This window comes from Vipera berus (genome assembly GCF_964194415.1).
Source record: "Vipera berus genome assembly, chromosome: 1".
Lineage (NCBI taxonomy): Eukaryota > Metazoa > Chordata > Lepidosauria > Squamata > Viperidae > Vipera > Vipera berus.
Window position 1 is genome coordinate 29,741,346 of NC_138202.1, and position 14,335 is coordinate 29,755,680.

The 14,335-nt window shown below is 37.7% G+C and overlaps 1 protein-coding gene across 3 annotated transcripts in view; it reads right to left on the reverse strand.

The window, feature by feature from the left end:
• The window catches only part of PPP2R5E (protein phosphatase 2 regulatory subunit B'epsilon), a 78,728-nt gene extending 65,205 nt beyond the window's left edge, over nt 1-13,523 (reverse strand). For 2 of the 3 annotated variants that reach the window (XM_081332061.1, XM_081332060.1), the window contains exons 1-2: nt 12,872-13,523; nt 9,587-9,750 (exon numbers count right to left, since the gene is read on the reverse strand). In XM_081332061.1, the coding sequence (XP_081188187.1) occupies nt 9,587-9,743 (157 nt within the window). In that variant the 5' untranslated portion in view covers nt 9,744-9,750; nt 12,872-13,523. Of the gene's footprint in view, nt 1-9,586; nt 9,751-12,871 lie in introns of those variants that run through there. The other variant, XM_081332062.1, reaches the window with a different exon arrangement.
• Nucleotides 13,524-14,335: the final 812 nt, after the last annotated feature.

Below are 14,335 nucleotides of genomic sequence, written 5' to 3' on the forward strand. Positions count from 1 at the left end.
AATTTATTATTATTTTAATCCCATTTATATCCCGCCCTTCTCCGAAGACTCAGGGCGGCTTACAATTTAAGCACAAACCAGTGTGCTTAGCAATAGCCTTCATTCTATGTATATGCCTGCTTATTAGGGCTTTCGCCCCCCCCCAAACGGCATTATTACAAAGTCAGCTTAATTGCCCCCAACAATCTGGGTCCTCATTTTACCTACCTCAGAAGGATGGAAGGCTGAGTCAACCTTGAGCCTGGTGGGATGAGAACCTGCACTAATTGCAGGCAGCTGGTGTTACTTAAGGAGGCATTAGCCCACTGCTCCACCAAGGCTCAGAGATGGGCTTAAAGAGACTAAATATTACAGCAAACTATACCACAAGAGCCGGTGAGATACCAAAGTTGCTAGAGTGGATAGTTTATTTTTCAGCAAGTTTGGGAGTTTTAATGAAAATATGAAAGGTGAAGGATGTAATGACCAAACCTAAATCCCATTTTTCTTTCCGTAGTTTGAAGAGAGCCTTCTGTGTTTGACATTAAGAGTCATGTACAATACTGAAGGCATTCCTTTGATTTAAAATGATGTTGAGGCATATAATTAATAGGTCAAATAAGATCACATGAACCTAAAAATACATGTGTATATTTGAAATCAGCCTGTAATTTGTAACTAATTCTTCTGAAAGATAAGTTCAGAGACATAGGTCCTATATTTGTCCTCCTGCGCACTCTGAAGCAGCTTTCAGAAACTGAAGCCAAAGCCCTGCACAGTTCTAGTGATATCTATATATTATGACCAACATGGTCCCACTTCCTTCGTGTCTTATTAGTTTTAGATAGATCTTTGGCTGGCCACTGGCTTGCCACTACGAGAAAATGCAAGACTTGCCACACCTTTGATCTGATCCAGTTCAAGTATTCTTATACTGACAAATCATTATTGTTTTTATAGCTGAAGTTCAGGTTAGTTTCTTCAGGTCAGATTAAAGTGTCCCTCTCTTAAATAATAAAAATGTATTCCTCATGGATTAAATGAAATAAGCTAAGAGATACAAAGGGCAAACATACAATGGATTTCTGAATACGAACAGGCATATTTCAGCAAATAAAACATATCCAATACAAATAATAGATCAGTGTTTTGGATCTTCTATTTCAACATAGAGGAATAACATCATGCCCTGAATTTCAACTCCTTCAATGATAACCAATATAATTAACAGCAAGCAGTACTTTATTAATTTGCAATGTTTATGACCTGCCTCAATCCTGGAGGACAATAAAACAAATATAAAAACAAATATAGCATCATCAAATCCAGAAATTAAATACAAAGGATGAATACTCCCTCAGGACTAGTAAGGACCAAAGGTTTGATAAATCAAGTTACAATTCAGCCATGTCTTGCTTACAAAATATTAACAAGGTTAGGATTACTTGTATCTCTAAGTAGGAGTTTCATTTATTTATTTATTTGATTTATGTGACAGTCCAATTCAGGTTTTCAGCTTTGGAAGTTAAATCTCAATCTATTTTCGTGTGAAAATTTTTAACATTCTATTACAGATGTGAAAATGGGTTTTACTCCCCTTCCCTCTCCCCTCACAATCCGTGTTACCGGAGTTGGTTTGTAGAACACTGTACAACGGGGCTGCTGCACATAATGGGCTTGGTTTGTTTGCAAGCTTGCTTGGGTTTGCAGATTCTGGTCAGGCTCTTTTACTCCCCTGTGTCTCAGCAATGCCTCTCAGTCAGTTTTTCAGTTCCATGGATGGAGGTTTTCTTTTGCTGTCTGAAGACTACTGCTGAGGTGCTTGCCTTTGGGATGGAGGTTTCTCTTTCCTGTGTCTCTGCTGCCTTCATGGCTTAACTCCTTTCATGACACACCTATGCACATGCTTGCTTTCAGTTCCCTTTTTATAAAACAAACTCTCCAATTAAGGAGAGGGTGAGGCTGTTTTAATCCTGCTTCCCAGGTAGCACCAACATTCTGAATCGCAAGAGGGGAAAATGCCTTCTCAAGTTCGCTCTTATACAAACATACTATAAAACTACAGGTGGGAAAAATGGAGGAATGAACCTGATGTTGAACTCATAATGTCTGCATGACGACAGCCTTAGCAAGATGAAACTAGGCTCTGCTTGTATTTTGACAGTTTCATGTGACAAGCAGGAGATTGCTCTTGGACTGCTGGAATGAAGAAATAACGATGGATTCCTAATTTTCAAAATTACAAATAAGGTAACTTGCAAATTTATCAGTGTACTCCCTTAAGATGCAATCAAATATTGATTTGAACCATGCTACAACAGACTCCTTAACAAAGTAACTGAATGTCAGCCTAACCAGGTAGATCAGACAGGAAAAAGCAGCCTAAGGTAATTCTACTTTAATGTAAAACTACATTATCAGAATCTTGCAAGTCTGAAAGTACAATTCTCCTCCCATCATGTTTATAACCCAGTAACTTAAAAAGGGTCGATAGCAATAGATACATCCCATAAAGCCCTTTCAGGTAGGTGATACGATCTATTCATGCCCAGACAACAAATCACACTTTTAGGATTTCAATCCTAATAAAGGGAAAAATGCTGGAAGATGTAACCTCAACAGAAAATAACCAATCCATGGAAACAGTTAAATCATGATACAGTACTGGAGCTTCTCAATTACTCTGACATCTAATGAAAATTAGAAATCCAACAAATTCCTGTTCTCTCTTCCTGTCAACTTCATTTATCAGTGGATCGAAGGAAGAACTAGGTCTGTTATCCTGGACATGTTCCTTACCAACAGGGAAGAACTTATTGAAGAACTGAATGATTGGAATTTAGAAGGAAGTACAGGCAGTCCTCACTTACTGACAGTAATTGGGAGCAGCAACTCCATTGCTAAGTAACAAAGTCATAAAATGTAACATCATATAAATGTGTTTATGACAGCAGTTCCAACAATCCCAGTTGTCATTAGGTAAATCCCATACAGTCATAGTATCCCATGGGCACATGGTCATCATTTGTGATCTCCTGCCAGGTTCCCCATTTATGATGCTTGTCAGATGCTTGCAATGAAGACTACACATGGTGATCACCTGACCACAGGATGCTGCGACATAATTGTGATCCAGCTGTTGAGCACTCAAATGATAAATCACATGACATGCAGTGTCTGCCACAACTTTGAGGACTGGAATAAGTACCCCTTGTTCAACACCCTAGTAACTTTGAACAGTTACTGAGCAAGAGGATGTTAAGAAGAGCTGTCTGTACCCATGCTTTCATTGAGTTCATTACATTACGAGGTGTACTAGAGAAAAGTAAAAATGTGTACTACATTTGATTATACTGAGTTTGATGAACTCAGATGATAAATAAGCTGTACCCAATGGCCCAAAGAATAGAAGGCAATTATCCTACATGTTTAACAATTATATCAAAAAGCTTGAAGTGCTGAATGAGATAAGGCTTGCAAAAAGTGTCCAAAACAAAAAAAATCTGGTTTTTTCAACAATGTCAAACCTTCCAAAAAGCAAAGAGGCCATAGATCTGTTGAGAAGAGAAAGAGCTGCATTAGTAACAGTTGATGGTAAGAAAGCAGGATATCTTAACTCAAGTTTTATATTCTCTCAGAAAAAAAATGAAGCCTAGTTGGTCATCACTGTACCATTAGTAGAAGGAAATAACTGTAACCCATGACTGAAAAAGAGAGGGTAAAAAAGTACTAGGCTAATTTAAATGAATTCAAGGATCCAGAACCAGATGAATTACATCCTCAGGTGCTGAAGAAAATGACTGAAGTGACTGCATGTCAGCTCTCTGCGGCAGGCCAAGTCAATAATACAACAAGAAATAGTGGGACCGTGATAGACCTAAACAGAATTGAAGGCCTGGCAGCATTTTCCCTCCCTCCCGCTTATGCCGAAAAAATAACGTCAGAGCCATTCTCTAATATGTTTGTGTTTTCCCAGGTTTAAATTGTATTTTGCTAACTTGTAAAGTTCTGCATCTGGGGAGAAAAACAGAAGTCATAATTAGAGGTAGTCCTTGTATGACTGGTTCTTTAATTGTAAAGCACTTCTAGCTGTTGCAAAATGTCACATATACCCCATGTTCACATGTCATAATTTGCAAATGTTTTTTCCACTTTCCAGCAAAAAACACCCATTCCGGAGAATAGATTAGGACTTAAAACTTACAAGTTTATGATTCACTTAATGACCACTGTAAAAAAATTTTGTAAAAAGGGGTTGGTCATGTGGCTGCCTCGACATACAACTTATGACCAAACATCCGGTCCTATTGTGGTCATAAGTTGAAGGCTACCTTATAAGGATAAGAGGAATTTGCCTGGGCAGTAGTGGTAACAACCTTGAAAAGTATCAGAAACTGAACTTCACCCAATAGTATGATGCTAAAAAGCCAAATTCTGTTTCGAATACATCAACAGGAACTTGAACCATTCAGTTTTATTTCTATTAGGCCTCATTTAGGATACTGCGTCAAGTTCTCCTCTGGCTTTCTCATAGCATTCCTATCAGGCAGAAATACTCAACATTTAACATCAAAACAATCTATAAATGAAATTTGGCTTCTTTAGAAAATCTTTCTTCCCAATTCTCATATGGAATAAACCTTTTCTACAATGTGCATAATACATTCCTACCATTTCGGTCTGTAATCATTTCAATTAAAAATCCAAACATCGTAATATGTCCTTATACAAGTTTATTCTGTATCATATATTTACTTGAGACTCAGAATAAAGATAGCATAAAATGGGCTTATATCAGTATTATGATACTGATATTAATATCTACAATTATTCTATTCTTAATATAGAATTTGCCTTTTTCAAAGTAGCCAGACACTGGATAAACATATTCAAGCCATCTTGCAGAAATCCAATATCCTTCCCTTAGACCAGGGGTCGGCAACCTGAAACAGTGAAAGAGCCACTCGGAACCGGTTCCCTCACAAAAGGAAAAACTGGGAGCCGCAAAAAAATGTGTGCACATGCGCATACATACGCACATGCGCAGAACAGGGTTTGACTGAAGAGTGGAGCCAAGGCGAGATATGCACCTACCCTGCATATTTGAATTGATTGGTTGAACTTTTTTAGTCACACCTTTTTTTTGGACTGCACATGGCAGAGGACTGGGAGCCGCAGGAGACAGCTGAAAGAGCCGCATGCGGCTCCGGAGCCGCAGGTTGCAGACCTGTGCCTTAGACAATCAATCTTAGATCAAATCCCATTAACATCTATGCTAAGTTACTTTGCTTGAATCAATTCACTTATTTGTAAAACCTAAATCTCTTTAGCACTTTTTTCAACAGCACCAACTAAAGATGTGGAGAGTCACAAAAGGCTCTGAAAAAAATGAGGAAAAACTTCCACTCCCCAAGTCCAAATTTATTAATTTTCATAACTTTCTATGAAAATGTTCTGCTAGAAAGTGTTAAAATCAGCATAATTAGATCTTCTGAGCTTACCTGAAAGATTTCATCACCCAATAAAATTCTGATAAATAATTCAATCAAAGTACTTATTCTTTCTGCCCATTTTCTGCCATGGGTCTTTCTGAGCAATTAAATACTACCCTGATATCATAAAAGAAATATTTCATAATAATGAGAAATGAGTGTAATATAACTTTAAGAGTATCAAACATATTTTCTATGAGAGGGAATCCTGAAGTAAACTTATTTTTACAATACAGAATTAATATAAAGATTCAACAGTCTACATAAGTTCAATAGTCTTCATTTGATAGATGGATTCTTCAACTGACATCAATATACCTGCTGCTAACACAATTATTAGCTCTTTAAATATATAATGTTCTACCTAAATCAATGAAGTTCTGGAAGGTAGTCAATAATTCAGATTAACATTCTAGAATTAAACGGTAAAATGCTCTATCAAACCTACATATCTGAACAAGTTACTCACTGAGTACATCATAGTCATAGTGTAAACAGTCTTCAAGTACTTTTGATATGTACTTGGTTTATTATTAAATGAATTTTTTACACATTTGTGCCAAAGACCTGAAAATTTTTGATGCTCTAAATCTGTCTTAAATCTGCAAATCTCAATTAGTAAATGATTTTGCAGACATTAAAAAAATAAACCAAATTAGTAATACGTAGATTGAATTATAAATGAGTATATGATTTCATTTTTAATCAAGAATACAGAGTCCCCCATCATATGAAGTAATACACTATCTCAGCAATTGTTACCATATGCTAGTTAGGTAGGTTGTATGTTTTGAATACTGAACAAATGATCAACAGTATTACTAAACATTTATTCACCCTTGTGCAATGTGGTGGTATTGAGAAATCAGGAACATTCTCTTATCCCAACAATTTAATAATGAGATTTGAAAAATTGTAAGAAGTATGTAACTCAGAACCTATATTATCTACCTATAATGTACAATTATATATAAATAACTGCATATTAAGTATATAACTTAATAGAATTCCTTAGCAGTATTTCACAAATTTAGTTTTAAGGCTAGCGCTCAAGGTTTTTCAAGCTCATTTTTGTCTGTGATCAAATATCCCATTTAATTATAAAATACAGTTTTATATTTTAACTTGTTAGAAAGGAATCTAAGGTACTCAAACATCTTGTAGGTTTGGAGAGGAAAACAAGCCCTTGTAAATAAATAAATATTTTATGAAGTCAAGAATATCTCATGAAAAATGTGGCATGCTTTTCTAACAATTACAAAACAAATCAATGTTCTACCCAATTGCACAAAGACTGGACACACAGAAATATTCTTCCCCTTTTTAATCATGATAAGAAATTTCCTGATCACTGCTACTTCCACACTAAAATGATTCTTTATGGGATGGTTAGTTTGTTTTAGTTCAAATTTAAATTAATAATTTTAATTAATATTTTTAAAATTAATAAAAATAACCCACTTTCTCAAAAACTATTGGCATGCAAAGATACTTGGAAAATGTACTCAGTTATACACTATCTTGCATACAGAAGGTTCCATATTAAATTCCTGGTATCTGTAACAATCCATAAATTATTTTTAATAATTAGTTTAGAATATTGCTTAGCCATTATAAATCTGTGAAGCAAGACTTTTCTAATTACTACCACCTTGTCTTCTCTTATATAATTTCTCTAGTCTCAATCACCATTTGATCAGTCAAACTGCAATTTTTTTGACCCAACATAAGGAAAGTCAGCTCCATTACTTTCTAAGAATCTTAGTTTTGGTAGATTTAAGTAAAATTCAACTGTCACGTGAATTTTATGCTGAAAACGTAACCAATACTTAATGTTCAAATACAATATTCATTTAAAACAAAGCATAAAAACCAATCAAAACTGATGGAAATCACATATTTTAAAGCAAGAACATTGATTGCAATGTTTTAGTAGAGCTATGCATAGTACACTTCACAAACGATTCTGTGCAAGCGGAGCACCCTCCTCAAAATATTTAATTAATGAGTTGGTCCTAATGGAAGCATTTTCTGAACGTATCTGTGCACATAGAGGAAACTGGAGAAAGCCTAAAAAGTAACTGCAATCGGATTTTCAGAGGGTCTGGCTACTTTGTCTTAGAACATATTGCCATGTTTCCCCAAAAATAAGACCGGGTCTTATATTAATTTTTCCTCCAAAAGATGCATTAGGGCTTATTTTCTGGTTAGGTCTTATTTTCGGGAAAACACGGTACTAAATGCGTCCATCTGGCTGATGATCTTAACTGGGGCTTATTCTGGGAGCAGGGAAACATGTTATACAGAACTAGGAAAGGACAATATATCCTTTATCCCTCTTCTCCGATATCTGAAGTTTGTTTAAAAGTAGACAAGTTCAAATCAGAAATCAGGGACCAGCACATATTAAACGGATATATCTTGCGTTGATAGAGATTGATTCAGAAACAGAACTTGTTAAGGATTGTATGATAAAATGGGCCCAAAATATCCAGGAAGTTATCACAATGGACACCTGGGAAAAGATCTGGGTGAGGAATGTAAAATTTACACAAGCTCAAAATCTAAGAGAGAATTTTTACAAAATGTTTTATAGATGGCATTTAGATCCTAAAAAGCTTGCAAGTATGTATCCGAATTATCAGCCTAAATGTTGGAGGTGCGGTGATGAAGACGCAACATATTTTCATATATGGTGGACTTGTAAAAAGGTTAAGGCCTTTTGGATAAAAGTCTGGTGGAACATGCAGAAGATTTTTAAACAGAGGATAAAGTTTTGTCCGCAATTTTTTTGTTGGGAATAATTATAGATGCTACAGTTGTGGACATTAAGTTGATGTTGAATTTAATTACGGCAGCTAGACTCTTGATAGGTCAGTACTGGAAGAAAGAGGTACTGCCGACTATAGAAGAGTGGACTTTAAAGGTTTCCGACCTGGCTGAGATGGCGAAGATTTCGGCCTATTTGAAAGATCACTCGCAAGAACGCTATATTATGGAATGGAGAAAATGGATTGAGTTTATCCAGAACAAGTATAGGGTTAAGAAGTTTCATGTAGCATTTGAATAAGTCTTCTTTCTTTTCTTCTTTTTCTATTTTTGTTTTCTATATATATTTAATATTACTAAGGTTTGTTTTATCCTATATAAGCTAGAGAGTGATGGATTCTAGAGTTTATGGTTGTTAGTATATGGTTGTTTATGATTGTTTTTTTATATATATACCTTGTATTTAGCTCTGGGAAGTCGGGGGGGAGGGGGGGAGGGGGGAGAGGTAGGGGGGAGGGAGAAGGGAGGGGGAGGGGGGATTTTTTAAAGAAAAAATTGTATGTTAAAACTTTTCAATAAAAAAAAAAAGTAGACAAGTTGATTAAGCCTGAGTTTAAGTAAAGATCCAGTCTCTCTCTATCAACAAGGTATGTTCATAAGTCCAACACAAACCAATTCTACCATACAAAATCATGATTATCAAGCTACTTTCACTACTTTGAGATACATATAAATTTTTTTCTGTTTAACTCTAGCAAAATGATGATGCATCATCCTTGTTTAATTACAGTCTATACCTTGCTCTTGGTAAATGAATTAAATAACCAGATGGAAGAGACAATGTGAGCAGCTGTTGAACAAAACGAAGAAGGGTTCAAATAACTGAAACAGAATGTTCTAATACCTATTTGCCATATTTACAAAATATAACATGTAGTGAGAACTATACTTTTCCATAGCCTGAAATGGTTGACAGTAAAAATCGTGCCCAGGATAGAAAATAAACATTTTCCATAGTTTTATATTTTTCACACATTTTCCTCTCATCAAGCTACAAATTTATTAAAGATTAAATGTTTCAAAAATAGTTGTATGTTACGATCAAGCAGTAATTTACAAATCCTGTACTTCTTGCTAAAATAGCAGCTATTTTACAAGCAGAGGTGAGCCTACAATATTCCAACAATACAATTATATGCCTGTCAGGCTTAAACAACAGCATATCTGTATATACGATGTTGAACTTTTTTTTCAGTGAACAACAAATATTCAAATTTACTAACACAATCAAATAAACTTTGTATAACCATTGTTTCTCAACATTTAAGAGGGCTACAAAGCCTTACCTTTTAGCAGAGGCAGTGGAGTTAACTCAATAGGCTTGCCCTGAGACCGAAACTGGGAGGAGCTCTGCGACCTCTTCTGCCTAGCTTTTCTGACGGACTTCCGAGAAAATCCGTCTACTTTATCCACTGATGGAGGAGTGGTTGGTGCTGAGGACATATCCCTACTGAAAAGAACAGACATTATTTCCAAGTAAATATGAAGGGGAAAAAATTCCTAATCTATCCATGTTTTACTCTCTCATTCAGAAAACAGTACCAAGTGACAGTCAACTACTGTGTATAGTTTAGTTTATCCTTCCTCAACCTGCACACTTTCCAGTTGTGTGGACTTTTATCAAGAATTGTTCAGCCAATTTGACCAATGCTGACAGTTCAAAATGGTGACCTCAATATATTTGAGGAAGAGTGTCTTTAATACATGGGCATATGCAGTATCTCTTTTTAAAGCCCCATTATCCTAATCCAGTTCTGATTACACTATCTTTAAAACAAATAGTCAGATCTATTGATCAACAGTAGGGACTACCTGAACTTTTCCAGTAGCCTGTGCCATGAATTTATTTTGTTAAAACTATGTTCTCCTTCTGAGATATACTTCAAAAATTTCCTTCATGTATTACATTTATCTACCTTTAACAGTGTAATATCTTAATAGCAATAACACTTAAGACTTATAAATATATACATCACACATACATACACACACATGTACATATGTGTGTTTGTTTGTGTGTGTGTAATATATTTTTTCTACAATTATTATACTTTGGCAAGAGTATAATGTGCCTTCCAGTCACCACAATTGAAAAATTCCACATTCAAGCACACCTATCCACTAGCAAAAGTTCAACAGTTAATATATCTATTATTATGCTTTTATTTTTTGCTTCATAGAAAATGGGGAAAACAGTAGATGATACATAATGTAATTGTTTATTTAAACTTAAAATTAAAGTTTTTCCATCATTATGTAGCCTTCCCATCAGATAGTGATTCTGAATCAGATGTATGCTGTTGGAACATAGAAGCTGTTTAAGTTAGTTCTAGGTCAAGTCCCTAAAACCACCTCACCCATTACTTGTGCTCCCTACACATCATGGACTGTCCCTCACAGCTAATTCAGATCTGGGAGGAGCTGGTGGACCCTTTTGCTTTTTACACCTTATCTCTATAAGCATTATCAGTCAACTAGCTGCTTCCTTTCTAAACCTAGTATGTGGCATCTGGACACCTTTCTCAGTGAGCCAAACATATCACTCTGCATTGGTTAAGCAAAATATAGAGAATAGCCTGGGAAAGAGGGAAAGATAAATGCAGTAGTAGCATCCTGTTAAACTTAAGATTATTTTTTCCAAATTCATAACTTCGTAGCATTTCCATGCTATGATCATTTTTTCACCTGGCATGTTTTAGTGACTTTCTCCTCTACTATTTTCAGTCCATTCAAACCAAAGCAGCTATTTATATAGCAAATACATGGAGCCTAAGGAGATTCTTAAGAGTATCTTGGCATTCAGACAAGTTACCTCAACTTTGCTCATGTTATAAGACTTTATGTGCTATCACCTTATAATGATGACAATAATGCTAAAGATGGAAAAGTAAATATAGTAACAGAATAAAATAAACATGTTTTATTATCTTTAAAAATATATAAATGTCCTCCTAGAAAAAAGTGGTTTTTTTTTGTTTTTTTGATGGAGATGTAGGTCTGAGACAATATATTGAATATATAATATCAAGGTTTTAAAACAAGGCTTATTCCCAAAGCAGATTTTCAAGTGCTACTAAGCATAATATTAAAATTACACATTATAGAAAACTCACTAAAGTCTCTACAAGATTCATTTATTTTGAGTAAATTTAATCAGGTCAATAAGACCACACAAGAAGACATCTACATAATATTTTTTAAAACAAAGGGTATTATTGCCATGATGAAATACTTCTGAATGCTGATTTTAATTTCTCTCATCAAACTGGAAATTTGATATATGGATATTATAAACTTTTAGCATGACAATATAGCTATCAAAATTATTTAAGTGGGACAAACCACAATTGTGTGCATAAGAGATATTTTTCTACTTCTACAAAGATCATATCAACTGATATTCAGCAGGAAGAGCAGATTTATCAAAATCAACTGCTACTTTTTAAAGTAATTATTCTCATGGCCACCATTGCATTGTTACATAGCCTAGTATGAAAGTACAGTGCTACTTGATTAGTATAATAGTTGTAAATTTTAATATAACAAACAATTTCTATGTAAGACTTTCTGCAAGAATAACATTGCTATTTGTACTTTAGTTGCATGAAACCAGCATCTTATGCATAATGAAAAATGTTCTTCAAAGAATAAGGAAAGTATTACTTTAATTTTTCCCCCACCCCCAAATACTGTAACATTGACAGCACAATTCCAGCCACTAAATCCAAAGGTTCTACAAACCTTCGCCCCCAACTTTAGAGTCTTTGGTTCTGAATATATTAAGAATGGATTATATTTGCACTGCCCATATCTCCATCCCTCCAGAAATATTTCCAGTCTAAAAACAGAACCACTCACTACTTTAACTGACAAATCCTCCAGATGATCAGTTCAATTGCAGGATTATTGTATCAATAAGAAGCAACACTTCTCAGCTATACATTTAGTAACAGTTCTTCTCTCCTGCTTTATAAATTATTAAACCTCATTCTAACTTAGCCATCCTTGGCAATAAGGATAAACAAGATAATGGAAGGCTTCCCCCCTTCATATCTTGTAAAATAGGGCCTCATTATTTAATAATAGGGATAACAAATTATTCTTGAAATAACTGCCATTTCTTAAGGCGAACCGCAGCATTTGTCCCCCACCCCCACCATCACCACCGAGGTAGTGCAGATGAGAAAGATTATTTTTATAGGAAGTGATGTAAATATGATTACTATAAAGCAACTGATTTATCACAGACGTCAGAGATGGGGAGAAGGGAAAATTAGGAAACGATGTTGAACAAATGAATACCAAGGAAAGGAAGGAAAAATAACCTCTGATAGCAGAGGAGACACTAATCCCAATGTGCGATCGGCTGCTGGCTATTGCCTATGCCAGATGACCCCCCCAAGAAGGAAGAGACCAAATCGCAAAAGATCTCGCGTGCTGGGTTCGTACAAAAAAGCCCAAGCCGCTCTCCCTCCACCGGCTCCCTTTTCTCCGCCCCCTCTCTAATGTTCCCCCATTTCTCCCAATCGGCAGGCGGGTCGTCGGCTTCCCTGGCCTGGTATGCAAGTTACCTTGATTCCTCCTGGTAGAGAATCCGGAGACAAGGAGGAGAAAAAAGGACGAGGTCGATCCCTGGCTGAAGCGAAGGCGGCAAGCCTAGTCGGCGCGTGTATTTCCCTCCCTCTCTCTTTCTGCGGTGCGCTCCCTGCCGCAGAAGCAGCAGCCGCAGCCTGGTAGGCCTCGTTGGCCTCCCCAGCGCAAAACAGCGTTAGCGGCGGAGTCAGGATCGGCGGCGGCGGCAGCGGCGGCTTCCACTCGGTCCCATGCAACGCTCCGGGCTGGGGCCTCTCCCGCCTTTCTTCTCCTAACGAGCCAGGCCTCCTCCTCCTCCTTCTTCTCCGCGGCTGCTTCTCTCACATTCCCGGCGAGTCGGCCTGGGGAAAGGAGGGGCGCCAAGCGAGCGCGGCCCGAGCTGCCTGCGGGGTGCGAGGAGGAGGAGGAGGAGGAGGAGACGAAGAAGGCTCGGCGAAAGCTAATGAGAGGTGTTCTGTTGGCGGCTGCGGCCTTCCTCTTCTGTTCCTGGGACTGCGGGCGTTTCTGCGGCTCTCGCTGGTTTCTATTGTCAGTCAGTCACTGAGCTCCGGCCATGGCCCGCTCACTCGCGCCCTCTCCCGCTCTCTCGCTCGCTCTCTCTGTGGAGCGCGCTCCTTCGCTGGCTCGCTCGCTCGCTCGCGCTCACGCCGTCACCCAAACCAGCCGTTCACTCACAGCCGAACATGCTACCTTCACCGCTCCGCCTCGCGCACACGCCCACGGGCCGGAGGAGGAGGAGGAGGAGGAGGAGGAGGAGCCGTTAGGCTGCGCGCGACGCTCCTGTCCGTGAACCGCGACGCGAGGCCTCATTGGGCAAGAAAATCACTCAATCAGGCCTTCCTCCCGCCTCTCCCGCAGTTGTGGCAGGGGTGGTCGTGCTGTCGGCGGGGATCACGCCGAGAGGAGGAAGAGGTGCCTGTGGCGAAGGGTACGAGGCGATGAAAGAACCCTCACTTTTCGTCTAAAAAAAAAATTCGAACGACTCTCCCGCTGACGGGCTTGCTGGGAAAGGTCCGATTTTCCCTGGAATTGCTGTGGGGATTTCTTTACCCGGATGCGGACAATACTGTGAGGCAAAGAAGAGCTTCGACAACGGAGTTTCTCCCGCCTCAGTGAATGGTCAGTTTCCTCCGGTCTTCAAATGAAACGGCTGTCTTATCATAAAAAATAATAATTTTGACAAATGAAATTACTTTTCTTTCTGGACCCGGAGCAAAAAGCTGTGCTGTTTGGATTCCCCACCCCCACCCCACCCCAAATGTTATAGGAAAATTAACTGAAGCGTACTGGGCACTTCATGCGGATTGCGCGTTTCCTAAAATAAAAGGTTTGCTTTGTAGGGGTACCACATAACTTCTGTGGTTCTTTTCAAACGGGAAATGTGTTGCTGCCTGTCGTCTTATATTATCTGTTGAAAGTTGAAGATTTAAAGCAAGTAATGT